The 27,431-nt window shown below is 46.6% G+C and overlaps 1 protein-coding gene across 1 annotated transcript in view; it reads left to right on the top strand.

Annotated features, from left to right (window-relative positions):
• The window catches only part of DOCK2 (dedicator of cytokinesis 2), a 473,020-nt gene that overhangs the window by 373,100 nt on the left and 72,489 nt on the right, over nucleotides 1-27,431 (top strand). The window contains exons 30-32 of the mRNA XM_055421792.2: nucleotides 9,467-9,545; nucleotides 21,137-21,237; nucleotides 21,333-21,391. Of these exons, the coding sequence (XP_055277767.2) occupies nucleotides 9,467-9,545; nucleotides 21,137-21,237; nucleotides 21,333-21,391 (239 nt within the window). The remainder of the gene's footprint in view (nucleotides 1-9,466; nucleotides 9,546-21,136; nucleotides 21,238-21,332; nucleotides 21,392-27,431) is intronic.

The following is a 27,431-nucleotide window of genomic DNA, read 5'->3' as shown; positions in this document are numbered from 1 at the left end:
TGTATGTATGTATTAGTCATTTATGATCTATCTGCTTGTTGGAGGAGGGAATGGAGCTTTCCGGATCTGAATGTCTCCTCCACTGTGCACTGCTTGTGTATGCAGACAGAGTGACATGTCTACTGAAGGAAACACCTCCTGTGAGAGCATTTTTCTTTTTGGTACAATGCAACACCTCATGCGACGAGTTGACTCACTGGAAAAGACTCTGATGCTGAGAAAGGTTGACGGCGGGAGGAGAAGGGGATGACAGAGAATGAGATGGCTGAATGGCATCACCGACTCTGTGGACATGAGTTTGAGTGAACTCCGGGAGTTGGTGATGGACAGGGAGGCCTGGCGTGCTGTGATTCATGGAGTCGCGGAGAGTCGGACACGACTGAGTGACTGAACTGAACTGAACACTCAATAAGATCTGATGCATGTGGCATGGTTAATTTTTAAATGATCAAGTTCTTTGCAACATTGTAAATGAACAAAATATGCCTACAAACCCTTCTCCCCCTCCTCTATCTGCACTTTGATATGAATAGCCAACATTTGGGATGGGCGTGAGGGGTGGTGGTAGGGGATTCAGACAGATCCCTGAAGCGTCTCTAAATGGAGTCCATCAACACAAACATACTGAGTGTCCTGGGCATCAGAGTCTAGCGGGAGGAAGGCCCATCCACACCATGGTGCCAGAAGGCAGGGTGCTTACTGTCTTGTTGGTGAGACAGTAAGTGTGCCCATGGAAGCCTGACCAAGTGCTGTAGCCACTGTAGTGAGTTCAGAGCACAGGGAGGCCCAGAGAAGTCAGGATTTACACTGCCCAGGTTCAAATCCTGCCTCCACCATTTAATAGTTCCATCACCTCAGGTAAAGTTACTTAACCGCTCTGGACTGTTTCTCACTGTAAAATGGGATAATAATAAGACCTATCACAAAGGATTTTTGTGAGGATCAAAAGAAATAATATGTATAAAGTAGTTAGAATAGTGTTTGGCATATAAAAAGCATTTTATAAATGTTAACTATTATTTTAGCTCTCACATCCGTTTGATCTGGGAATATTCACCCTATTTCACAAAAGAGACACACCTGGACTGGATCTCATCTGCCTTACCAGTGACATATCTGGGGATCTCATATCATCTCCAGCACACACGAGGTACACAGTAGGGTCCTGGTAGCTGACCCTGGAAAGTTGAGCGGAGAAGTCAGTGTGCGGGGCCACTTCTGTCAGTTTGCCAGTGATCACTGACACCCACTCCCCCTTTCTCCTGCCATCGTTAATTTTTGCCACCCACTTCCTTTTTGTAGATCCCACCTACTCCAAAACCCATCACCCAGAGGAGGCTTCTCCACGGGTATTTTAGCCAGCATAGCACATCTAATCCTGACACTCACCTGGGGCACCAGGTTCCAGTCCCAGGAGACTGCTGCACCCCTACCTAGAATCCAGAATCCATCGAGGGGCACTTGGAGTGGGCCATGCCCTGACCATGACCTGGGATCCTCTGATGCCCTCTAACTTCTCGGTTCCATGATGCCCAGGACGCTCATATATCTTCAATATGTTTGTGTTGATTCAGTCCTTTTAGAGAAGCTTTAGGGATGTGTCTAAATCCCCAACCACCACCCCTCACCCCCACCCCAAATGTTTAACTCCAAATTGAAGTGTAGATGGAGGAGGGGAAAGAGGTTCCTGGGCACATTTTGTTCATGTACAATATTGCGAAGACGTGAGTGTTGTGTGGGAAACCACATAAAGGCTCTGGGAAAGCGGCTTTCTCACTGCTACTCGGGGAAGAAGGACTGCCTTTCTCTGGCCAGCTCTTTTATCTCCATCTTCACATGTTGACCGGTAGAACCAATTCCATCCCATGAACCACAGCACCAAGGGGATGGGAGGCAGGGAGGCCCTCTCAGCCGTGGGCTTTCTCACTGCAAAGGGCATGTCCACCTCCAGTTGCCTCTTTTATTCACATCACACAACTAGTGTGCGTGGGCTGTCTGTCACATTGGAGTGTTCTCCTCCCCGGGTCCTCCTGCCTCCGAGCTGCGAGGTGGCTGGGCAGCTCAGGGCAACGACTACAGTACAACGGGCGCTCATGAAGGACCCTTATGCACTGAGGCCCTGGGCCCCCAGCTTCACGCACTGCGCCTCATTTCATCTTCACATGCGGCTCATCACACAGAGGGGTGGCTGAGGGTCCCAGAGGGGAGGCAACCCACTCAAGGCCACAACCTGGAAGAACAGGAGAGTGGGAATGTGCCCCCAGGCAGGCTTGCTCAGCTCCTGCAGGAGTCTGCGAGCACCTTCCATTACTACATCCCGTCCAAGGACTAATTCATGAGGTGCATGGGTTTATTCAGCAGATGAGATCCACAGGGACTCGCAGTTGTCTCCAGGAATGAAGATTTGTTCTGATACATAGAGGGAAGTAGGAAGCCGGGAACCTGGGAACCTGGGCCAGCGGCTACAGAGAGGCTTCGTGTGGAGCAGTTTTCAGCATAACAGCCTGGAGTTTGGCTCGCTTTCTGCCAGCTTCTTCCTACTCACAGCAGCTGACTTCTCTTGTATATGGCTTCTGCTGCCTCACAGAGTCATCTATTCATGGCTTCTACCCAGGCCAGGGTCCGTTGCATTCTCCCTGGTTGCTCTGCTTTTGAGCTGCCTAAAAGGATTTGATCTACTACTATCCAGGCTAGGGTGCCCTCTCTAGATCACCCGTGGGCTTCCAGCCAGCCGGTGGAAGACCTACCTGAATCAAGTGTTGGTTCTGGGCCCAGTCAGCTGTGGGCAGAGCAGCAAGATGATGGGGACTACATGGGAAAGGGCTCCCTTGTGGACGTGAGGAAGAGCATGCCCAGTGCTGAGAGGTCATGCAGGCTGGCCTTCAAGGGAGTCACAATATCTGTATGGCTAACTGCAGATACTTTGAAGAAAGGCAAGCCTGAGATTGGGTGGACTCTGGTGCTTACTGGCTCTGTGAATGTAGGGAAAGTTTTGATATTTCCAGGGCCTAGTTTCCTCTTCTATTAAATGGGTGCCACCATAACACCTATTTTAGTTTGTAGGATTAAATGAAACAATATCTGTAGAGCACTTGGCACAGGGTATACACATGAAAGCTGCAATTCCCCCATCATTGTCATTATTAATGAGGTGAGCTCACAGCTTGGACTGAATAGAATTGCAGAGATTTCTTATGGACCAAATAGCATGGTGGTTAAATACAGAGGTTCTGAAGGCAGTTTTGGTTCAGTTCAGTTCAGTCGCTCAGTCATGTCCAACTCTTTGCGACCCCATGGACTGCAGCACACCAGTCCATCACCAGCTCCTGGAGTTTACTCAAACTCATGTCCATTGAGTTGGTGATGACACCCAACCATCTCATCCTCTGTCGTCCCCTTTTCCTCACAGCTTCAATTTTTGCCAGCATCAGGGTCTTTTCAAATGAGTCAGTTCTTTGCATGAGGTGGTCAAAGTATTGGAGTTTCACCTTCAACATCAGTCCTTCCAATGAATATTCAGGACTGATTTCCTTTAGGATGGACTGGTTGGATCTCCTTGCAGTTCAAGGGACTCTCAAGAGTCTTCTCCAACATCACAGTTCAAAAGCATCAGTTCTTTGGTACTCAGCTTTCTTTATGGTCCAACTCTCACATCCATACTGTAAAAACCATAGCCTTGACTAGATGGACCTTTATTGGCAAAGTAACGTCTCTGCTTTTTAGTATGCTACCTAGGTTGGTCATAGCTTTTCTTCCAAGGAGTAAGCGTCTTAATTTCATGGCTGCAGTCACCATCTGCAATGATATTGGAGCCCAAAAAATAGTCTCTCACTGTTTCCACTGTTTCCCATCTATTTGCTGTGAAGTGATGGGACCGGACGCCATGATCTTAGTTTTCTGAATGTTGAGCTTTAAGCCAACTTTTTCACTCTCCTCTTTCACTTTCATCAAGAGGCTCTTTAGTTCTTCTTCTATTTCTGCCATAAAGGTGGTATCATCTTCATATCTGAGGTTATTGATATTTCTCCCGGCAAATTGATTCCAGCTTGTGCTTCTTCCAGCCCAGCATTTCTCATGATGTACTCTGCATATAAGTTAAATAAGCAGGTGACAATATACAACCCTGACATACTGCTTTTCCTATTTGGAACCAGTCTGTTGTTCCATGTCCAGTTCTAACTGTTGCTTCCTAACCTGCATATAGGTTTCTCAAGAGGCAGGTCAGGTGATCTGGTATTCCCATCTCTTTCAGAATTTTCCAAAGTTAATTCTGATTCACACAGTCAAAGACTTTGGCATAGTCAATAAAGCAGAAATAGATGTTTTTCTGGAACTCTCTTGCTTTCTCCATGATCCAGCGGATGTTGGCAATTTGATCTCTGGTGCCTCTGCCTTTTCTAAAACCTGCTTGAACATCTGGAAGTTCACGGTTCACATATTGCTGAAGCCTGGCTTGGAGAATTTTGAGCATGACTTTACTAGCGTGTGAGATGAGTGCAATTGTGCGGTAGTTTGAGCATTCTTTGGCATTGCCTTTCTTTGGGATTGGAATGAAGACTGACCTTTTCCAGTCCTGTGGCCACTGCTGAGTTTTCCAAATTTGCTGGCATATTGAGTGCAGCACTTTCACAGCATCATCTTTCAGGATTTGAAATAGCTCAGCTGGAATTCCATCACCTCCACTAGCTTTGTTCATAGTGATGCTTCCTAAGGCCCACTTGACTTCACATTCCAGGATGTCTGGCTCTAGGTGATTGATCACACCACCGTGATTGTCTGGGTTGTGAAGATCTTTTTTGTACAGTTCTTCTGTGTATTCTTGCCACCTCTTCTTAATATCTTCTTCTTCTGTTAGGTCCATACCATTTCTGTCCTTTATTGTGCCCATCTTTGCATGAAATGTTCCCTTGGTATCTCTAATTTTCTTAAAGAGATCTCTAGTCTTTCTCATTCTATTGTTTTCTTCTATTTCTTTGCATTGATCACTGATGAGGGCTTTCTTATCTTTCCTTGCTATTCTTTGAAACTCTGCTTTCAAATGGTTATATATTTCCTTTTCTCCTTTGCTTTTCACTTCTCTTCTTTTCACAGCTATTTGTAAGGCCTCTTCAGACTACCATTTTACTTTTTTGCATTTCTTTTTCTTGGGGATGATCTTGATCCCTGCCTCCTGTACAATGTCATGAATCTCTGTCCATAGTTCATCAGGCATTCTGTCTATAAGATCTAATCCCTTGACTCTATTTCTCACTTCCACTGTATAATCATAAGGGATTTCATTTAGGTCATACCTGAATGGTCTGGTGGTTTTCCCTATTTTCTTCAATTTAAGTCTGAATTTGGCAATAAGGAGTTCATGATCTGAGCCACAGTCAGCTCCCAGTCTTGTTTTTGCTGACTGTATAGAGCTTCTCCATCTTTGGCTGCAAAGAATATACTCAGTCTGATTTCAGTGTTGACCATCTGGTGATGTCCATGTGTAGAGTTTTCTCTTGTGTTGTTGGAAGAGGGTGTTTGCTATGACCAGTGCGTTCTCTTGGCAAAATTGTATTAGCCTTTATCGTTCGGTTCAGTTCAGTCGCTCAGTCGTGTCTGACTCTCTGCGACCCCATGAATCACAGCACGCCAGGCCTCCCTGTCCATCACCAACTCCCGGAGTTCACTCAAACTCATGTCCACAGAGTCGGTGATGCCATCCAGCCATCTCGTACGTTTGTTTAAATCGTACTTTTACATGTATTAGCTGGATTCTTGGGAAAGTTAACTAAATTCATGTCTCTGAAATGAAAATGATTATCAAACTCAGAGAGCTAATGTAAGAATTAAAAACGAAAAAAAAAAAATCAAGAAGGAATCCGTGCCAAGTACTGAATGCAGAGCCTGGTGCTCGTTGGTACCTGTGACTGTGGTTATTATTAGTTTTTTTAGAGCCTGATAAAGAGTCGGACACAACTGAGCGACTGAACTGAACTGAAGCATTTCAGAGGAAAAGCAGGAAATATTAGGTTGATATTTGATTATGAACTTTTTGTTTGCAACAATTCAAGTTCATTTTTTAAAGTAACAGAAAGAGTTGAGTGTGTTTTAATTACAACCCACTTCAACAAATTAATGCTTAGGCTTTAAGCACAATGTTTTTTTAGAACATGCAAAAGACATGCTTTTCCAAACCCATATATGGAAAATCAAAGTCAAGTGATATTCTGATTTCCAAAGGATAGCTGTAGAAGAATCCAGAGAGAAGGAGGAGGCTTGCTTCACTGTCTCTCGACCCCTATCTGCCACTGGTCCCCACCATCTGCACAGGGGGCTAATTAATTTCTGGTTATTGGACTGGCCTTTGCAAGGCAGAGACAGATTTAGGTTGACAATCAAAATAATAACTGTCACTGAAACTACTGATAGTTTTATTGCTGCTGCAAATGTGTAAAACCCCTCATTTTTGGTATCATATTAGACAGTCTGAGATGTTTACACATAATATGACAGCCGCTCAATGCCTTTCCATCTGGGGAATCAGATACTAATCTTTAAGGAGAAAACATAAGTGTTTTTGCAAAGGCATACTAGCAAATGACAGAATTAACAAAACCTAAGAGATGTCACTTTTGGCAGCCTGATGGGGTGGAGGATTCTGTGGGATGTTTATCTCCCTTCTTTCCACAGTCCTGCTGGCTGCAGCTTGTCCTCTGACTGACCATTCTGCTGTCAGGGGCCCCTGACAGTAGAAGAAGAATGGTGTCATCCAGAGGGGTCTGGGTGGCATAGCTACCGTGTTGCTTCTGTCGCCCTATGGCAGGCACTCTGCTCAGCACTGACCATGCATTTGCCTTTATAGCCTGTGGAAACCCTGTGAAAGGGGCTACACTGCTGCCATTTCGCAAGCAAGGACACTGAAATGTCAAGCATGATACTAACATGTCCAAAATCCACACTGCTGAGAAGCACCAAAGCTAGAAAACACATCCAATTTTGTGTGTGTATATGTGTGTGTACAGATCTTGTGATCCTGATACCAGGATGCATTACCGTCTTTGTTCAGTGAACATTTAGTGTTTAATGAACACCCGGCCCAGCTTCCTTACAAGCAATGCCTGATGTAACAGAAGCAATGCCTGATGTAACTATAGTTGCCTTTCCCACACTCATGGCCCACCCAAAATATATCTGCCGCTTAGATGGACATTTCCTGTGCATCCTGAGAGCTTCCTCCTTCCTTCATTCCCTGGGCTTTCTCTGGCTATAGGAGAGTGCTCAGCCCACCTGCAGGGTAGACCAGAAATGCTAGGGGCATAAAGTCTCTGTAAGCAACTTTCAACCAGTGATGGACTGGCATTAATGGGGAAATAGCCCAGGAAACTTCTCATGTTCCAGTATGTTCAATAGAGTCTCTCAGAAGCTCCCAAGCAGAACTGAGTCCCAGTTAGTACACAAACCAATAACCTCCTAATAAACACTTGCTTTTTCTGGCTTCCCATGGGTAACCAAATAGACATTTCCTCTGGACCAGCCACTCAGTAGAGAAATTACTGATTGTCTAATGTTAATCCATGGAAAAGGAAATGGCAACCCACTCCAGTGTTCTTGCCTGGAGAATCCCAGGGATGGCGGAGCCTGGTTGGCTGCCATCTATGGGGTCGCACAGAGTCGGACACGACTGAAGTGACTTAGCAGCAGCAGCAGCAGCAATGTTAATCCAAAATTATAGACTATGGTACAGGTAAGGTCTGGACCTTGCCCTCTTAGATTTTGCAAGCACATGCACGTGGAGACTTGGCCACAGTGAGGCATGTGGCAGTTGGAAGGCAGCTGCAAAAATCCAGGAGAGAAATGATGGTGGTTTGGTTCAGGTCAGTGGGTGGTGGGTGATGAGAAGTAATTGAATTTAGATGTTTTTTGAAAGTGATGCTAAGAGGTTTTGCTGACAGGTCAAGTGTAGATGTAAGAGAAAGGAAAGTTAAGGATGCTGAGTCCTCCCCACCCCTTGAGAATTGGAAGAATGGAGTTGTTGTTAATTTAGATGGGAAGACAACAGAAAGAGGCAGGTAATAGGAGCTGAACTTTTGACATGTATGTTTGAAATGCCTATTATCCATCGAGTGAGAGCACAGAGCTGAGAGCTGGAATGTAAGTTGGAGCTCAGGAGAAAGGCCGGGGATGAAGATTTCAAATTTTGGAGCCAGAGGCATGTAGGTTGGAGAATAGATGAGGTTATGGAGGGGTCTCTGATTTCAAGGCAGGTACAGTAGAGGAGACAGTCATTATTGAATCACAAATAACTGCTCGTAGACCGTGATCAAGTCTGGGAAAGGCAGTTGCACTGACTGCCTTTTGGAGTCCGGAAAGATGCAGCAGACCGTGTCCTAAAGCATCCAGAAGGAGGTGGCATTCTCTGCAAAAGAATAACTTTACATTCAGAGAACCACTTAAAGCACAGATTAACCATGAGAGACGATCTTAGCAGAAGGTGGGGGCAGTCACGGAGGACACTCACTGTCAAAAGAAAGAGCTTGGACTTATCCTGTAGGCCTTGGGGAGCCGTTGAAGTGGGTGATCGACAGGATTGGGGATATTCCTCAGGGCAAGGCATTCCAGAGTTTGAAAGGGCAAGAGTTAAAGGCTACAAGGGCAGTCAGTAGGGGGGAAGGAGAGGAAGAGATGGATGGCAAGACATTCAAGAAGATACAATTTGACAACAGGCACAAAAATGTTCAATAAGCATAAGATTTGATCAACATTACCACTTCCAAGAGAAGGGCCGAGAAGAGGCATATATGGGAGATACAAGGCATGCATAAGAGAGTGGTCATTGAAACACTGTTTACAACAGCCGTTTACGGCAGGAAATGCTGAGAAGCAACATAAAGGTCCATCAGTAAAAGACTGATGAAAGAAACTGTGATGCATCCATACAATAGAATGTTCTTCAGTGATTAAAAAGAATGATATATATCTGAACTCATTGGCATGAAAGGAACACCCAGTTTATTGTCAAGTGAAAGAAGCTGTGAAACAGAATTTATCATTTAACCCCATTTATCAAAATGCTATCTTTAAAATATGGTTTGTGTATATATGTCTAGGGAGACCTTTGAAATTCCGTTCATCAAAATGTCAAGGATGATTTTCCCTAGATGATAGGATGGCTGGTGTGTTGTTTGTTTATGTATTTTATTTGGGGGAAGGCAATATTTCTTCCTGTCTTTCTGGATGACATGAATTTTCTGCCACAAGCTTGTAACAGTTTGAACAAAAGACAGTACACATTTTCTAAAGGAAGCCAGACAGGGCCAGGTAAACACGGCCCCAGGTCTGCCGTGTGAGGCAGGCGCTAACGTGGGTTGGCCGGCCTCTTCCTTCAGTCTCCAGGGTGCTCGCTGAGAGACCTTCAGGCTAAAGCACGGTGTGGGGGGGACATCTAGGGTAGCGTGCTCAGATGGCCTGGTGACCTTCTCCCCTCTTCCAGGGTCTTCCTGAGAGCTATCAACAAGTTTGCAGAAACCATGAACCAGAAATTCCTGGAAAACACGAACTTTGAGTTCCAGGTGAGTATAAGGCGCTGGGCGTGCTTTGGACTGTTATGGCAGGGCTGTTCCCGCGACCTGGCTGATGGCCCGTCAGACACCTCCCGAAACACTTGGGAGCTGTGCCTGTGCCTCGGGGGGTCCCCACAGAGTGGTGCGGGTTTGGGGAGGGAGGGAGGTTCTTAGCGTTTGGAGCCCAGTCCTTGATTGAATACTCATCCACTGAGGAGCATGTGTGAATGTGACTGTACAATGTATCATGCTAAAGAAGAGGCTTGCATTCATCCATTGTCAGAGTGGGCGCCGCCTCTTAAAATTTATTACTTCTTTTTTCACTTTTTCGTTCACCAGTACCTAGAAATGTAGGTACTGAAAGACGAGACTCTGTGACTTTCTGATGCCTCCAGAAATCACATTTCGCACACAGACAAGACCCGGGACCTCTGTGAGCTTCAGAGGCCCTGGGCAGACAGAGTGACACATCTGCTCATGGCCTGGGCAAGGAGAACCAGTTCTTCAAAGCCTTGTGGACAAGTCCAGGTTGCTGTTTTTCTGGCTTGAGGTGTGAAAGAGAAGATCCTTAAAAGGGAATTTCCCCTCCCCCAGGGAAGCCCCTGATCCCCAGGATCTCTTCAAGCACAAACTTAGGGAATAGCCAGCAAACTGGGGCAATGGCTTTTTCTGCCAGCTCCTCTGGGGTGTTCAGTTCCTGTCTGGGCTCTGACCCACCAAGCAACCTCAGGCAAGGCCTGGACTGCATCCGTGTCTCAGCGGACTCTTCTGTAAAATGCTCACAGTGCCTCCCCTTGCTACTTTGAAAGGGTTTTTTCCAGAATGGAAACGTGCACTTGCTTGGGAAATTCACCTGTTAGGAAGGTCCCAGCAGTTTCTGACCCAACACTTCCTCCTCCAGAAGGCCTCCGTACCTAACCCTCTCTGCAGGCCCCCACAGCCCTGCGCTCAGCACGCATCCGCCGCCCCGCGCTCAGTGTGCGTCGCCCCTGAGCCTCTGCAGTCTCTCCACAGTGCTTGGTGCTGCCTTCCCGTTTGCCTGTGTGCCCGTTCTCATTCTTTCGTCCAGTAGAAAGTCAGTTTGGGAGTATGAAGCCACAAAGACTGTATGCTCTGTGTCTGGCACATAGTAGGTCTCCCTGGGGAGGTGAATATTCCCTGAATATCCATTAGAAAGACTGATGCTAAACCTGAAGCTCCAATACTTTGGCCACCTGATGCAAAGAGTTGACTCATTGGAAAAGACCCTGATGCTGGGAAAGATTGAGGGCAGGAGGAGAGGGGGACGACAGAGGATGAGATGGTTGGATGGCTTCACTGACTCAATGGACATGAGTTTGAGCAGGCTCCGCGAGATAGTGAAGGACAGGGAAGCCTGGCGTGCTGCAGTCCCCAATCACAAAGAGTCAGACACAACTGAATAACTGAACAGCAACAACTGGGGAGGTGACACTTGGGCTGAGGTCTGTGAGATCCACTCTGCTAGCAGCACCAGCCTGTAAATACTTAATAAATATTATCTTTGAATAATATTATCCTCATAGCTTAGTTGGTAAAGAATCTGCCTATAATTCAGGAGACCTGGGTTCAATCCTTGGGTCAGGAAGTTTCCCTGGAGAAGGAAAAGGCAACCCACTCCAGTATTCTTGCCTAGAGAATCCCACGGACAGAGGAGCCTAGCAGGCTGCAGTTCACGGGGTCTCAAGAGTCGGACACAACTTAGCGATGAAACCACCACCACATTATCTTTGAATACGATTCTCTTCCACTACCTTGTGTTTAAATCAGGCAACTGAACTAGAATGATAATGATGATAAAAAGAAGAGCTGCCATTTTCTGACAGTGTTGTATGTGCAGGATTACACACTTTCTGCCATATCTTTCTCAGTCCTTCCGACTGCCCTACAAGGTAGTCACCATGGCTATGATTTCCTCTGCTGGGGGTATGTGGGCACTGATACTCCCAGGCGATGAGCAGACAGCCTGAAGTCACACAGCGTGTCAGTGCAGAGGTGGCCTGAACACACAGCAGTGGCTGGCACCGGAGCCTGCAGATCACTGCGGCCACAGGCTAGAGTTGGAGCTTCACCCCCACACTGGGCTGATTGCTTGGCAGGGGCTGGGCAAGAGGTATAAATTTTTGACATGGAAACAAAACATGTCACTTCGACTATTTGAATCCGGAGAAGTGTTTGATCCCCTTCCAAATGTGGCCCAGATGCCTTCAGGTTCCAGTTACGTGCATGTGATCTGGGAAGTTAATAATGCCATAGCTTTTTTGAAGGGGCAGCTTGAAACAGCACACCTAGGGGCTGGTGGCAAGGCCACGTTTGTGCCATAAAACCGCTGGCTGGTTTGCTCATCTCTTTCCATGGGCGTTGGCAATGGTAGCCCCAGACTGGGTTTCCTGACTCTGGCTCTCCTCCATGGTCTTAATTTCCAAGAGAAGCTCAGATTCATGCCATTCTCTTAGGTTTTATACAGTTTTCCTGAAAGGAAATCTGCATCTAAAAGTTGCCCAGAGAAGTGGGGGTTTCATACGTGGAAGGTTTGAACTTAAGAGCTCTGTGACTTTAGGCAAATTACTGAGTCTCCCTGTGCCTCACTGTCCTCCACATCAAATGATGGCACTAATGGTAGCTATGTTATTGGGTTGTTGAGAGGATTGAGTGAATTAATTCATGGGAAATACCTAGAACAATGCCAGGAATGTGGTGGCTGTTTAACAAGTATTCGCTCATTCTAGTTACAGCAATTATCATTTCGATGATGACCGTGGTGATGGCGATGACGCTCCTAGACATGTCAGGTCTGTGAACGCTGTGTCAGTCCTCCACAAACAGGACCGTAGGGAGGCCCCTTTCTGGTCACCGCAATACTGCCTAGGACCATCACACCCACGAGATTTGTAAAATGGAAAGTGGCCAACATTACAAAATGAAATAAGTCTCTTTTCCTAATGAGACTTCCACAGATATTTATTGGGAAGCACTCAAGAAGAGGATCATTCTTCAACCTTATCTTTGTTCTACCTTCACCCCACTCATGTGAGAATGGATTTGTTCTCTGTACCCTGCTGGAACATGCCTTGTTTCCTTCTTATGGTTTCATTAATTATGCATTTAATATCAGCAGGAACAGCATCCATCACTAAGCGCTGCTGGCCTGGGCAGCTGCTGTTCAGAGGAGGGGCAAGTACAATGAGATTATCCTGAGTATCTTTTCCGGAACTGTGGTTTTATGATTCAAAGGGCAAAAAGGCAGGAAGCTCTGTGGGTGCCATTCTGTAGGTGATGAGACCTAGGAATTACAAAAATGACATTTTCTGCTTGGGGCTAAAAAAATTTGCATTCCCAGGCATATTCAAGATATTGGACTTTGACATTCATATCTCTTTGCCTGGTCAAGGAAGACCAAGAGAGGAATTCCAATTTAACTCAGTGAGAATTTTTGTTTAAGAGCAATTTTCATGAGTCCAGACTATTACATTATGCTTTGAGAAATTCAGAAGCAAAGCAGAACATTGCTCTGCCCTCAAGGACCTTGGAGTCTCAATAGTAGACTATAAATCCATCTTCTAGCATCCAAGCTTTTGAAGAAGATGGCTAACTTTTGTTCGGCATTGATATAGGGTATTTTCACCTTATCACAACCCTGTTAGGTTGGGAAATATCACTTTACTGGTGAGTAAACTGAACTTCAGAGAAGTGATTGACTTTCCTATTAAAGGTCATCTAACTATTAAGTGGGGCTGCTGGAATTCAACCCCAGGCCTGTCTTTTCACTCTTCTGTACTGTCTCTCAGAAATAGGGTGCCTTTTGGACCTAACAGACGGCTCTAGGTAGTTCCAGAAACACTGTCGGTTCATGTTAGCTCTTCCTGTCCCTGGGGTAGAGGTCTCGACAGTGATTGGCTGTGGAGTTAGCCTCTAGATGTTAAAAACTCTGATTGGCCCAGGAATCAGTGGACCAGATGTGCTCTTTGGCTCCAGGTAAGTTTTTCCATCTTAGGCGGGTATCTGCTTGCTACTAAGACCATTCTCTCCACTTAAGTTCAGTTCAGTTCAGTTGCTCAGTCGTGACTGACTCTTTGCGACCCCATGAATCACAGCACGCCAGGCCTCCCTGTCCATCACCAACTCCCTGAGTTCACTCAAACTCATGTCCATCAAGTCGGTGATGGCATCCAACCATCTCATTCTCTGTCGTCCCCTTCTCCTCCCGCCCCCAATCTTTCCCAACATCAGACTCTCTTCCGGTGAGTCAACTCGTTGCATGAGGTGGCCAAAGGATTGGAGTTTCAGCTTTAGCATCAGTCCCTCCAATGAACACCCAGGATTGATCTCCTTTAGAATGAACTAATTGGATCTCCTTTGGGAATCTCTAGTTGGCTCTGCCTTCATTGGCATCTCTGGATCAGCTTCCAGGCAGCAAATATCTTGGGATCATTTTTGAACCTATACTAGAGACCCTGTGAAATGAAAACCTTCCAGTATATCCCCAGCCATTGTGGAAGACTGAGGGCAGGCTTGGTCTCTATAATGGGCAATGTAACCAGAGATGGCAAAAAATGAGAGAAGGAGCACAGCACAGCACTCACTGAAGCCCTGAAGAGGCCCAGAGCGCTCCCCACAGGGAGGTCACAGCAGGACATCTCTTCCAGGCAGGAAGGTGGTCATGTGCTTGGTGACACCTTCCGTGGCCCTACCTGCTTAGCTTGAGGGCCACAGACAACCTCTAGTTGATGCTCCCATCCTGAATCTGTAATTGGAAATTTTCACTGCCAGAATTAATGGCATCTTCAGAATGGCCATGGCACCTGAGTCTTTCTACCACAGGGAAGGGTACAATGATTGCGTTTTAGCAACCATGGGTATTGGGCCTTTATTTTTTAAATTAAGAATTTGGGGTAAATAATAATTCAAGGCCATTGAGAAAGAATCTTATAGGATCAAAGATTCTTGATGTCTCTGCTATAAAGATATCTGATGAACTAGTGGATGAACCTCAACCAGGAACAAAGGCTAATGGGATATCAAGAAAGAAGAAGAAAAGCAATTTCAGCAGAAGAGCAGAGTAGTTAAAGACTAGATCTTCTGGAGACACATACACTTGGATTCAAATGCCAGCTTCACCGATTTATAACTGTGTAACCTTGGGCCAGTTCTTCAGCCTCTCTGGGCCTCAGTCTCCTGCTCTCTAACAATGGGGAGAACCATAGTGCAAATAGCATAGTTTCTGGGGAGGATTTAACAAGGACACATGCGTGAGTGCTGGGCTTATTAATGAATGCATTCAGTAAGTATCCCCTGCGCACGTGCTGGGTGAGGCCTGACCACAGTCACTGGCTGTGCGACAGAAGATGGAGAGACGTGGCTCTCGCTTGCAATACGCTTGTATCTGGCAGAGCAGACAAAATGAACGACTGTGTGAGCCAAAAGCTCCGTTCAGGCGTTTCTGCACCCTGGTGAACCCGAGTGAACTTTCTGGCCAACCCAATAGTTCTGCTTAAGATATGTTCTGAATCCTGTGAACAGATTGAAAAGAGGGTCAATCTACTTTAGTCCAAGTGAGCTGGGACGACTTCTCCAGGAAGTGATTTTTGAACTGAGATCACAAAACTGGGTAGTAGTTTGCCTGCTTGATAAGTCACTTCAGTCGTGTCTGATCCTATGCAACCCTACGGGCTGTAGTCCAGCAGGGTCCTTTGTCCATGGGATTCTCCAGGCAGGAATTCTGGAGTGGGTTGCCATGCCCTCCTCCACGGGATCTTCCCAACCCAGGGATCGAACCTAGGTCTCCCGCATTGCAGGCGGATTCTTTACCAGCTGAGCCACAAGGGAACCCCAAGAACACTGGAGTAGGTAGCTGATCCCTTCTCCTGACCCCGGGAATCAAACTGGGGTCTCCTGCATTGCAGGCAGATTCTTTACCAACTGAGGTCTCAGGGAAGCCCTAAAAGCCAAAAGGTAGAAACAAACCAAATGTCCATATTGGACAAACAAAATGTAGTTTATCTGTATATACTGATACCCAGAATGCTGCTGCTGCTAAGTTACTTCAGTCATGTCTGACTCTATGCAACCCCGTAGACGGCAGCCCACCAGGCTCCCCCGTCCCTGGGATTCTCCAGGCAAGAACACTGGAGTGGGGTGCCATTTCCTTCTCCAATGTGTGAAAGTGAAAAGTGAAAGTAAAATCGCTCAGTCATGTCCGACCCTTAGTGACCCCATGGACTGCAGCCTACCAGGCTCCTCCATCCATGGGATTTTCTAGGCAAGGGTACTGGAGTGGCCTTCTCCGGATACCCAGAATCAGTTCAGTTCAGTTCAGTTCAGTCGCTCAGTCATGTCCGACTCTCCGCAACCCCATGAATCACAGCACGCCAGGCCTCCCTGTCCATCACCAACTCCCGGAGTTCACTCAAACTCATATCCACAGAGTCGGTGGTGCCATCCAGCCATCTCATCCTCGGTCGTCCCCTTCTCCTCCCGCCCCCAACCCTTCCCAGCATCAGAGACTTTTCCAGTGAGTCAACTCGTCGCATGAGGTGGCCAAAGTATTGCAGTTTCAGCTTCAGCATCAGTCCTTCCAATGAACACCCAGGATCGATCTCCCTTAGAATGGACTGGTTGGATCTCCTTGTGGTACAAAGGACTCAAAAGTCTTCTCCAACACCACAGTTCAAAAGCATCAATTCTTCGGCGATCAGCCTTCTTCACAGTCCAACTCTCACATCCATACATGACCACGGGAAAAACCATAGCCTTGACTATGCAGGTCAGGAAGCAACAGTCAGAACTGTACATGGAACAACAGACTGGTTCCAAATAGGAAAAGGAGTGCGTCAAGGCTATATATTGTCACCTTGCTTATTTAACTTATATGCAGAGTACATCATGAGGAACGCTGGGCTGGAAGAAGCACAAGCTGGAATCAAGATTTCTGGGAGAAATATCAATAATCTCAGATATGCAGATGACACTACCCTTATGGCAGAAAGTGAAGAGGAACTCAAAAGCCTCTTGATGAAAGTGAAAGAGGAGAGTGAAAAGGTTGGCTTGAAGCTCAACATTCAGAAAACAAAGATCATGGCATCTGGTCCCATCACTTCATGGGGAATAGATGGAAAAACAGTGGAAACAGTGTCAGACTTTATTTTTTTGGGCTCCAAAATCACTGCAGATGCTGATTGCAGCCATGAAATTAAAAGATACTTACTCCTTGGAAGGAAAGTTATGACCAACCTTGATAATATATTAAAAAGCAGAGACATTACTTTGCCAACAAAGGTCCGTCTAGTCAAGGCTATGGTTTTTCCCGAGGTCATGTATGGATACCCAGAATAGTATCCAGCAATAAGCATAAAGGAAGTACTGACACCTGTGACAATGTGGATGGACCTTGAAAACATGCTTAGTAAAAGGAGCCAGACACGAAAAGTCACGTGATTTATGACTCCATATCTCTGAAATGGCAGAAGAGGCAGATCCACAGCGACTGAAGTAGCTTTGTGGTTGCCAGGGGCTGAGGGGGTGGAACAATGGCAGTGATTGCTAATGGGTGGAAGGTTTCTTTGGGGGATGATGAAAATGTTCTAAAATTAAATAGTAGTGATGATTTACTACTAGTAAATCTAGTAGTAAATCTACTAGTGAGTATGGTAAAACCCCCTGAATGGTATACTTTTAAAAGTTAACGTTAGGATATGTGAATTATATCTCAACTTAAAAAAAAAGAAAATCAGGAATAGGGTGACATAAAACATTTTTGAGGGACTAAGTCAGGTAGAATAGAGGTAGAACTTAGTAAGAACTTTCATTAGATTTGACATAGTTCAGTTCAGTCGCTCAGTCGTGTCCAACTCTTTGCGATGCCATGAATCACAGCACACCAGGTCTCCCTGTCCATCACCAACTCCCGGACTTCACTCAAACTCATGTCCATCTAGTCGGTGATGCCATCCAGCCATCTCATCCTCTGTCGTCCCCTTCTCCTCCTGCCCCCAATCCCTCCCAGCATCAGAGTCTTTTCCAGTGAGTCAACTCATCGCATGAGGTGGCCAAAGTATTGGAGTTTCAGCTTTAACATCAATCCTTCCAATGAACACCCAGGACTGATCTCCTTTAGAATGGACTGGTTGGATCTCCTTGCAGTCCAAGGGACTCTCAAGAGTCTTCTCCAGCACCACAGTTCAAAAGCATCAATTCTTCGGCAATAAGCTTGCTTCACAGTCCAACTGTCACATCCATACATGACCCCTGGAAAAACCATAGCCTTGATTAGACTGACCTTGGTTGGTAAAGCAATGTCTCTGCTTTTTAATATGCTGTCTAGCTTGGTCATAGCTTTCCTTCCAAGGAGTAAGCATCCTTTAATTTCATGGCTTCAATCACCATCTGCAGTGATTTTGGAGCCCAGAAAAATAAAGTCAGCCACTGTTTCCACTGTTTCCCCATCTATTTCCCATGAAGTGATGGGACCGGATGCCATGATCTTAGTTTTCTGAATGTTGAGCTTTAAGCCAACTTTTTCACTCTCATCTTTCACTTTCATCAAGAGGCTCTTTAGTTCTTCTTCACTTTCTGCCATAAGGGTGGTGTCATCTGCATATCTGAGGTTATTGATATTTCTCCCAGCAATCTTGATTCCAGCTTGTGCTTCTTCCAGCCCAGCATGTCTCATGATGTACTCTGCATATAAGTTAGATAAGCAGGGTGACAATATACAGCCTTGACATACTCCTTTGCCATGTTTAGGTGTTCTCAAACACGTTAAGTGTGAGATTTCTGGAATTTTTCTCAAAAGCAATACCAGTTCAGCTCACTTTGTTACACATCTGTTTCCTGTTGTATCCTGATTACTCCTTTGAAATCCCCTAAATTCCGGAATTTCTCACCCTAAAAATAACCCATTTTATGTTCTGTGACCAGGTTTTCCCTTTCCTTGACTCATAGTTTCATATATTGGTCTTAAATAGGACGAGATGTGAGCTCTGAGCTTGAGAAAACAAAGCAACACATTGTCAGAACTTGCAAGTCATGGGGTCACCAAGAGGAAGGGTAGTTGGTGTGGCTGAGAGATACCCTGACCTTCACTGCGTTTGGAAGTGAGGTTACTATGGAAACAGAGGAGCTTGAGATCTGATTCTCAGAGTGATGGGCTGCCTTTGGAAGATTTTGAGGAAGGGAGGGACAGGATCTGGTCCTCCTGGGCTCTGTGTGCTGAGTTGATTTTATGGGGGCCACATGTCAGGAGGTCACTTCACTGCACCCCAGAAAGACTTGGTCTTTTGGACTCTAAGAAAGAAAGTTTCAAGTAAAAGAAGGAGAGCTATTCCCTCAGCAGTGTATAAGCTGCATGAGGGCAGGAACTGCTGTCCGTGTAACCACTGCCCTAGCCCCACATGATGATACCTGGCCCATTGAAGATGTTCTGTAAATATGTGTCAATATAGCCTCTGCTGAAGATAGACCACAGCATGTAGAAAGAGACCTGAGTATCAATCAGTAGTGAAAAAGTAAAGTGAAAGTGTTAGTCACTCAGTCATGTCCAACTCTTTGTGACTCCATGGACTGTAGCCCTCCAGGCTTCTCTGTCCGTGGAATTCTCTAGGTAAGAATACTGGAGTGGGTAGCCATTCCCTTCTCCAGGGGGGATCTTCCCAACGCAGGCACTCAACCTGGGTTTCCTGCATTGCAAGTGGATTCTTTACTATCTGAGCCACCAGGGAAGCCCCATCAATCAGTAAGCCTGGGGTTAAATCCCAGCTCTGCTGTCTGTATAACAAGATGTGTGACCTTAGGCAAAATACTTCACCGCTCTAAACCTTGTTCTTCTCATCTGAAAAATGAGTCTAATAATGGCTGCCAGGTTTTGAGAGATGAAGGGAGGGATATGTGGGAAAGCGTCTGGCCTGTGGTAAAACAAAAGGCTTGTTTTGCTTTTCTCTGAAACAGGAGCCACAAACCCCTGTGAAAGTAACAGCAGTAAGGACATTACCAAAGGCACAGCTGCTTTTCCTTTAGTCTTGGCCATTGGGAGCCTCCAGTGAGCATCTGTGAGTGAAGGCTGACAGCCTCATCGGCAGGTGATCCCTCTAGCTGATGTCACGCCCGCCTCTTGCTAGTCAGCATGTAGAGGATGCTGGACATGGATGGGCTTCGTCCATCAAGGCTGTCCCCCACCTGCTCCTTTCAGGGCCATGACATCTTGTAATAATTGCTCTTGAGCACCAAAGGCACCAGGCTGCACTATTATTTGCTTTGGTACCAAAGAAGTCACCAGAAGAATGGAAAGAACAATAAGGCTAGCCAGAGCTTTGGTGCTCTTCCTGAGATCCACATCCTGTAACCACACCATCTGTACCACAGTCCTCTGCAGTGGACACAGAGGTAACCCCCCTTTGCAGCTGGGTTCACCGAGGCTTAACAGCACCTTGGTTTGCGTCTCGATCTCTCCACTCTGTGGCCTGCATCAGTGTCACTGTCACTTCTGCTGATCTTTGGAGCACTTTCCCTCTGCTGCTCACTTTGCTGGACCTGTTTCACCATGAGTGGGTGGAGTGGGTTCTAGTCTCTGCATTTAGCACCAAGAGATCATGTCAATGTTAAAATTATGGTAAGCCTACTTATCAGCTGGGCCTCAGTGGTCCTTGAACTCAAATGAGCATGAGTGCTTGTGAACACATGAATTTCTGGGGTTGGATTCAGTAGGTCGGGGTGGGGCCAGAGAATCTCCAGTTCTAACGAGTTCCTAGGTGATGTCGATGCTACTGGTCCAGGAAAAAACTTAAAACCATAGAGCTAAAGGGAAGGAGAAGGTGACATATTCTAAGATGGAATAGGTGGCAGGCTGGTCCTCTGCTGCCAGGTGAATTAGGAAAGACTTCCAGAGATGCTGCTGTTGTTGTTCAGTTGCTAAGTCATGTCCAACTCTTTGTGAGCCCATGGACTACAACACACCAGGCTTCCCTGTCCTCCAATATCTACTGGAGTTTGCTCAAGTTCATGTCCATTGAGTCAGTGATGCTATCTAACAGTCTCATCCTCTGCCGTCCCCTTCTCCTTTTGACTTCACTCTTGCCCAGCATGAGGGTCTTTTGCAATGAGCTGGCTGTTTGCACCAGAAGCTTCAGCTTTAGTATTAGCCCTTTCAATGAATATTAGGGGTTGATTTCCTTTAGAATTGATCTGAGAGTCTCTGAAATCCTTATCCCTTATTGCTCCCTAATTCTAGGGCAGAGAGCCTCCTCACTAGGGCACCCAGCTGGGCTGAGTTATTCATTTTCCAGAAAAACAAAATGAAACAAAACAATAGCAATAAAAAAGAGCGGCCCTAAGATCTTTCTCCTTGCCCAAATCCCGCCGTCAGAGAGCGGACATACATGGTCAGTGCCCAGAGAAGTCCATCCATTGTCCTCCTTTGGCTGGAATGTTAATTTCAAAGTCAGTGCCAGTTAGAAAATTGCAGGGCACGGAATTAAACTGGTTCTGCCTCTGCCTTCTGCCGTCTTCATAAATTATTCACATCGCCCCGCGTTTCGTATCGTCCCCACTTCAGCCCTCCCCATGACGGTCCTCCATTTTTTCATTTACAGCTGTGGAACAACTATTTTCATCTGGCAGTGGCTTTTATCACTCAGGATTCTCTGCAGCTGGAGCAGTTCTCGCACGCCAAATACAACAAAATCCTGAATAAGTAGGTTGCATTTGGAGCTCCTAAAAAGGAGGGGGGAGGTTCGTGAGAATCTCTGAGGTGATGCCTGAAGCGGACATTTTTCTTGTTTCTCCTAGGTATGGGGACATGAGACGGCTAATTGGCTTCTCCATCCGTGATATGTGGTACAAGCTTGGTGAGTAGGCACAGGCATTCAGACAGACACATCTGCACATGCCAGGCTCCTTCTTGAAGACCATCTGTTAGAGGGCCATGGGGGTTTCAGCAGAGGAAGCTTGGAATAATAGTTTATCACTGTACACACCCCAGGTCCTTAATAAGTCCTGATGAGAGAAAGTGCCCATCCCAACCTCCCACCCCCCAAAACAGCTGTGGGTCTGCTTCTCCTTGATGCCCCTGAGGGGTTAAGAAATCAAACTGGAATTTACAAGAAGGAGAAAGAGCATGACTGCTGTGGGAATGCATCGCCTCCCCTGTCACGTGTGCTTCCTGCTGATTGGTGCTCGTTCTGCATCCTGCTTCTTATGTGATGTTGTGATCTACCAAAGGCCCTCCAAACTCATGGGGGAGAATTGATTCTGTGGCAGACGAGGGTCTCCTGTGATATTATTTTAGCTGGAAGGTGACCCCAGAAGCTGTCCCTGCTTCAGTGAGTTACAGGAATCCTGGGCAAGCTGAGTGGTACCTATAGGAGGAAGGGGAGATGGAGTCAGCAAGACATTTATTGAGAGTCTGAGTCAGCCCTGTGCAAGGAGATTTTATTTAATCTTCACATCACCTCCTGCAAGATGGAAACATTTCCCCCTCATTTTATCGATCAGGGAACTCAGAGGGAAGGAGCTTGCTTGAGATGAAACAGTAGCAAGCCCCAGAGCTTGGTTTTGATTTCAGGAGGATGGGGGCTGCACACCTTGCCCAAGGCCTGAATCCTGCTCCATAAATCTATGCAGAAAGGATGAATGGGTAGACAGATGAATACTTAGTAACAAGTAACGAGCTCTAAAACCTCCTGTTTTGTGCATCCTCCTTGACTCTGCTGCTGAACTGCTCTGTGCTCCTCTTGGATGTGGACTTTCTTCAGTAGAGCGCCTTCAGGACTCTGCCTGTCTCTTGGATTCTACCTGAGTCACCTCCCAGACCTCTTGGTGTCTATCAGTCCCACCTGCCTTCCTGGACAGCAGTTCCTCGCCCTTCCCAGCAGGGTTCATTCGTTGTCGGGAAAGCACATGGGCATCTGCCTGGGTCCTGTGTTCGCTGGCAGCATTGCACTCAGGTCAAGAGCACATGCTGGTAGCAGGAGGGTCGCAGACTGTTTGCCAAAAGTGAAGGGAAAGCTGGGGATTCTGGCCCGGAGCAGACTCCACCTCTGCCGGGGCCTTGCCTTGTCATTTGCATGCTGTGAGGCGCAGAGCAGGGGCCTGAGTGACACTGGCCCAGCCTGGGGAGGCAGCGCCGTCTCCCAGCGTGTCTGCGAGGCTCAGAAGAGCAAACGCTGGGAGTGGGAAGCCATGGAGGCCACACGCATGGAAGAGTTTTATCATCATTTTCACCCTGTTACGACAGTATCCTCCTTAGTTGTAACAACCAAAAATGTCTTTGCATGCCTGCTAAGTCATTTCAGTCATGTCTGACTCTTTATGACCCCATGGTCTCTTCTATCCGTGGGATTCTCCAGGCAAAATTACTGGAGTGGGTTGCCATTCCCTTCACCTGGGGAATCTTCCTGACCCAGGGATCGAACGTGAGTCTCTCGCATTGCAGGCAGATTGTTTACCCTCTGAGCCACCAGGGAAACCCTGCTGCTGCTGCTCCTGCTGCTAAGTCACTTCAGTTCGTGTCCGACTCTGTGCGACCCCATAGACGGCAGCCCACCAGGCTCTGCCGTCCCTGGGATTCTCCAGGCAAGAACACTGGAGTGGGTTGCCATTTCCTTCTCCAATGCACGAAAGTGAAAAGTGAAAGTGAAGTCGCTCAGTCATGTCTGACTCTTAGCGACCCCATGGACTACAGCCCACCAGGCTCCTCCATCCATATGGGATTTTCCAGGCGAGAGTACTGGAGTGGGGTGCCATTGCCTTCAAATACCCGCTGTATGTGTGTGTGCGTGCGTGTGTGTGCATGTGTGCGTGTGCGTGCGTGCGTGAGTGTGTGTGCGTATGTGCGCATGCGTGCGTGAGTGTGCACGTGTGTGTGTGCGTGAGTGTGTGCGCGTGTGCGCGAAACTCCCTTCTTTCGCAAGCCATCAGCAAGAGAAACGCTGTCTCTGCCCTGTGTTTCTGGAACAGCGTGTTTGTTTTTCTGCTTTGGATAACGATAGGGATAAAAGCAGCATTTTGTACGTCGTTTACCACTGCCGTGCCACAGGGAAAAAGCGCACAGTGCGGGTGGTAGCCAGCATTTGGCCCCGGGGGCAGGCGTCTGGGAGGGAGTCGCCCGGGCTTCAGCAAGCTGAGGCAGGCGTACCCCAGCTGAAAGGCATCCTTGCTGTCCTGCATGGTCGACTGCTGTCCTATTAGAATGCAATTCTGACATGGTCACAGCTTCTAGTTTATCAAAAGAAGCCAGGAAACACAATTTTTAAATGCGTTTTCTGATTGATGAATATTGGTGATAACTAGTTGAAAGTTTTAAAAGCACCAAATGTGTCCAATGAAACAAGGGGCCCAGACTCAGTCTGCAAACGAGTTTGCGTTCCCTGCTTTGCAACAGCAAAGACGAGGTAAAGCCGTGGTGGGCTTCCTCTCCCAGATCTACGTCCCAAGTGTTCCAGGATTGCAAAACAGGGATCTGTGCTTTGCTTGTTTCTAGTTCCTCCGCACAGCCTGCGTTTTTCTGAATGTCCTTCATTGCCGTTATTTTGCACACAGAAGATCTTATTTAGATATAGATTATATTTTGGCAGGAGCTCCTGCACTCCCAATTATGCTGATGAATGAAAAGATGTTACCAAATACTGTACCTGCTTAGAATCACAGAACATCAGAACTGGAAGGGCCCTTTAGAGAGCATATTGTCCAGCATTTTTCAAATGTTTATTTTTAGCTGAGGACCAATAAAAAGAATATACCCTGCTCAATACAGAAATTGGATGAAAGCCAAGCTGTTCTAATTGAAGTGGGACGGGGGGCAGGTGGGGAGGTGGGTAGAGCTACTCTCCTGAGCTCCTATGGAGACCCCTGCAGATTTTCTGGGAGAAACCCTGAAGCACATCAGAGAATAGTTTGAAGCTGCAGGTCTGTCCAGCCCACCGATTTACCAACGAGGACACTGAGGCACAGAGAGGCCGAGAGTGCGTCCAGCATCACCGAGTGGATGAGAGGTGGATTCAAGAAAGGGAGGCTGGTGTGCTCTGGTCCATGGAGCTGCAGAGTCGGACATGACTGAGCAATGGAACAACGATCAAGAACAGGACAAGTACACTGGTGTGTCTGTCTGTGGACCCCTTGCTGTGTTCAAGTACCTGTGGGGTGGATTAGTGGAATTCAAAGATATATTTGTTAGGGTTTGGGGGTTGCAAGAAAGAGATGCCGACTGTGGCTGCCTTAATTGGAGAAGGTACTAATTGGAAGGGCAAGGGAAAATGGGCTATGAAGGGTAGGATTTGAGCCACTCAAGGATCCAGGACAAGTGGTGCGATGTTGCCTTTAGGATGTTCTATCCCTCCATCACTCTGCTAAAGGTCCAGTCTCTAGGAGACACCTTTCTATTGTGCTTCCTTGGGTGGCCGCTCCATCAATGCCCCCACCAAGCCTACGTCCATCAAGGGGGCAGAGTTTCCCAAAGTGAAATGTTTATGGAGTTATGGAGAAATCGAACAAAGACACAGATGTCCACTGTAGAAAACAAAAAGTAAAAAATTCTGTTGCAAGGATGGCCATCTCCTCATCTCGTAGCCTGGACTCCTTGGAAGAGGAAGGTGTATTGGCCTGAAGGGATTTTCCCGCTGCTCATTAGTTACCTGGCTGCCTCTGCTTGCCCGTCTGCTTCAGGGATCAGGGAGCAGAAAGGGGAGGCAGAGTGAACGGATGGTTCCCCGGTCCCATCCTACTTTTTGTTCTGCCAGACGCTGGCATTAGCAGGCTTTCTGCAGCAAGCTAATGAGGTTAATCTGCTAATGTAGACCAGAACTCAGCACTGTATACATGGGGGACCTGTGGAGCGAGAACACTGCTTTGGGTGGTGATGAGCTTTCCAGTGCAATTTGTGAAGTATCCAAGACAGAGTGAGACATGGGAGCGACCGGCGGCGACCCCGGCTGAGTGCCCACGTGATCGCCACTCCATCCTCCTCCCTGGCTAACCGATCCCTGATTCTTTTCTTCATGATCTCAATTCGTCCAGTTAACAATGATTTGTAGCTAGTGATGGCCATGTGACCCACCCAGCTCTATCTGGTGAGAATCAACAGAAATAAACTTCTTGGGGTTTGGGGAAAAATTTTTTCCTAATTAAAATGAAACGGAGGGCATAGCAGTAAGCATAGCACATTTTTTTTTTTTTTTTGCTTGTAGTCTTTCCCTTTGTTCCTTTCTGGGAAAGAATAAGATGCCTGGAGGTGCAGTAGCCACCTTGAAGCCGTGAAGAGTCACACCCTAAGGATGGAGAAGCAGCTCTGGACTGACTGTCTTTGACTTTTTTTAAGGAAGAAAACTAAACAGCGCTTACTCAGTTTAGCTGTGGTAATCAGATTTCTGCTGCAACCCTATCTGATGTATCATCTAATTCAGTGCCCTGATTTTATAGGCGAGGTTATTGAGGCCCAGAGTAGTACAAGGACATTCCCAAGGTCAACAGCAAATCAGTGACTCAGATGAGACAAAAGAGCCAGACTCGACCTGAAGTCCAGTGTTCTTTCTAATATTTTTTTCCAGAATATGCAAAATATTTTCAAAGGATGTGAAATAGTAAACTATGTTTTCCAATGACTACTGATAATGAGTAAATCATAATGCCTGTTAAGTTTTAAATTTTTTTTTAATGCCCAAAGCAATCAGGGTTTCATCACCATGATCATCAGCATCATCATCGTCTTCTCATCAAGAAGGATCTGAGCAGCCCTGTGATTATAAGATAGCTAATTGCAAAGATGATCTCAGGCTGGAAGACTATTCAAGGAAAAGTCTAGACAAGTGTGTTTGTGTGTGTGTGTGTGTGTGTGTGTGTGTGCACGCACAGTTTTGTGAGAGAAAATACATGCAGGGAGGCCTTAATAGAGAGAAGGATCCGTACCAGGATCCAGCCACTAAAGGGTTAATGCTATTTGTATGTTTGGATCCTGGGATAATGCCAAATATAATGGACTTTCCCTGATAGTGTAGCATCATAACATTTGATTTCCACTAGGAGGGAAGCAATGTACATTTTGCGAAAATGACTTTGTACTTAACCAGCCCATATTCACTGGGGTTAATGCCGGTCTTCTGTGTTAACAGTCTTCATGGGAGAGAAAGATAAATTCCAGTGGCTGGCGTCATGGCCTTGCATGTGGGGAGGTTGCTCTCAACAGAGCTGTGAGAGCAACTGAACCATCACTTTTTCAGCAGCAGTGGAGAGCCCAGCTCACTGCTAAGCACCAGGGAAAGATGAGAGAGTTGGGGACGTATAAGGCACGGTCCCTGCCCTCCCTGGAAAAGCCCTCCATTGAGCTCTAAACACAGGACAAACTGAGAGTCTGAAGAACAAACTAAGAGCATGTTCCTTAATGTGAAATCTGTGGTCAAGACTCAGGAGTTGAGGCAAAGAGGAGGGAAGGCTCTACTGAGTCAGTGCCTCCTGAATTAGACCCCAGGGTGGTCAGAGCTGGAAGGGCGGCAACTATTCCAAGCGAACAACCAGCCTAAGCAAACATGACTTCCTTGAGTTGGGGAGAAGCTGCTGGGCAGAAATAAGAAATGGGATTAGAAAGGCATCCATCCATCCAGCCAACCGTCCATTTATTCATTTAGCAACAAATGTTGAGCCCTGTGATAGGCAGAATAATAGCCCACCAAAGGTGTCCAAGTCCTAATCCCCAACACCTGTTTATAAATTACCTTACATGGCAAAGTGGACTTATTAGACATGATTAAGGATCTTGAAGATGGTAAGAGTATCTTGGACTGTCCAGATAGAACCAAAGCAATTACAGGGACCTTAGAAGTGAAGAAAGGAAGCAGGGGAGTTGGCGAAAGATTAGAAAAAGCAATACTGTTGGCTTTGAAGATGGAGGAAGGGGCC

This window comes from Moschus berezovskii, chromosome 18 (genome assembly GCF_049115385.1).
Source record: "Moschus berezovskii isolate FMDL1 chromosome 18, NW_MosBer_1.0, whole genome shotgun sequence".
In the NCBI taxonomy this organism is placed as follows: Eukaryota; Metazoa; Chordata; class Mammalia; order Artiodactyla; family Moschidae; genus Moschus; species Moschus berezovskii.
This window is presented reverse-complemented; position numbering and strand designations above follow the sequence as displayed.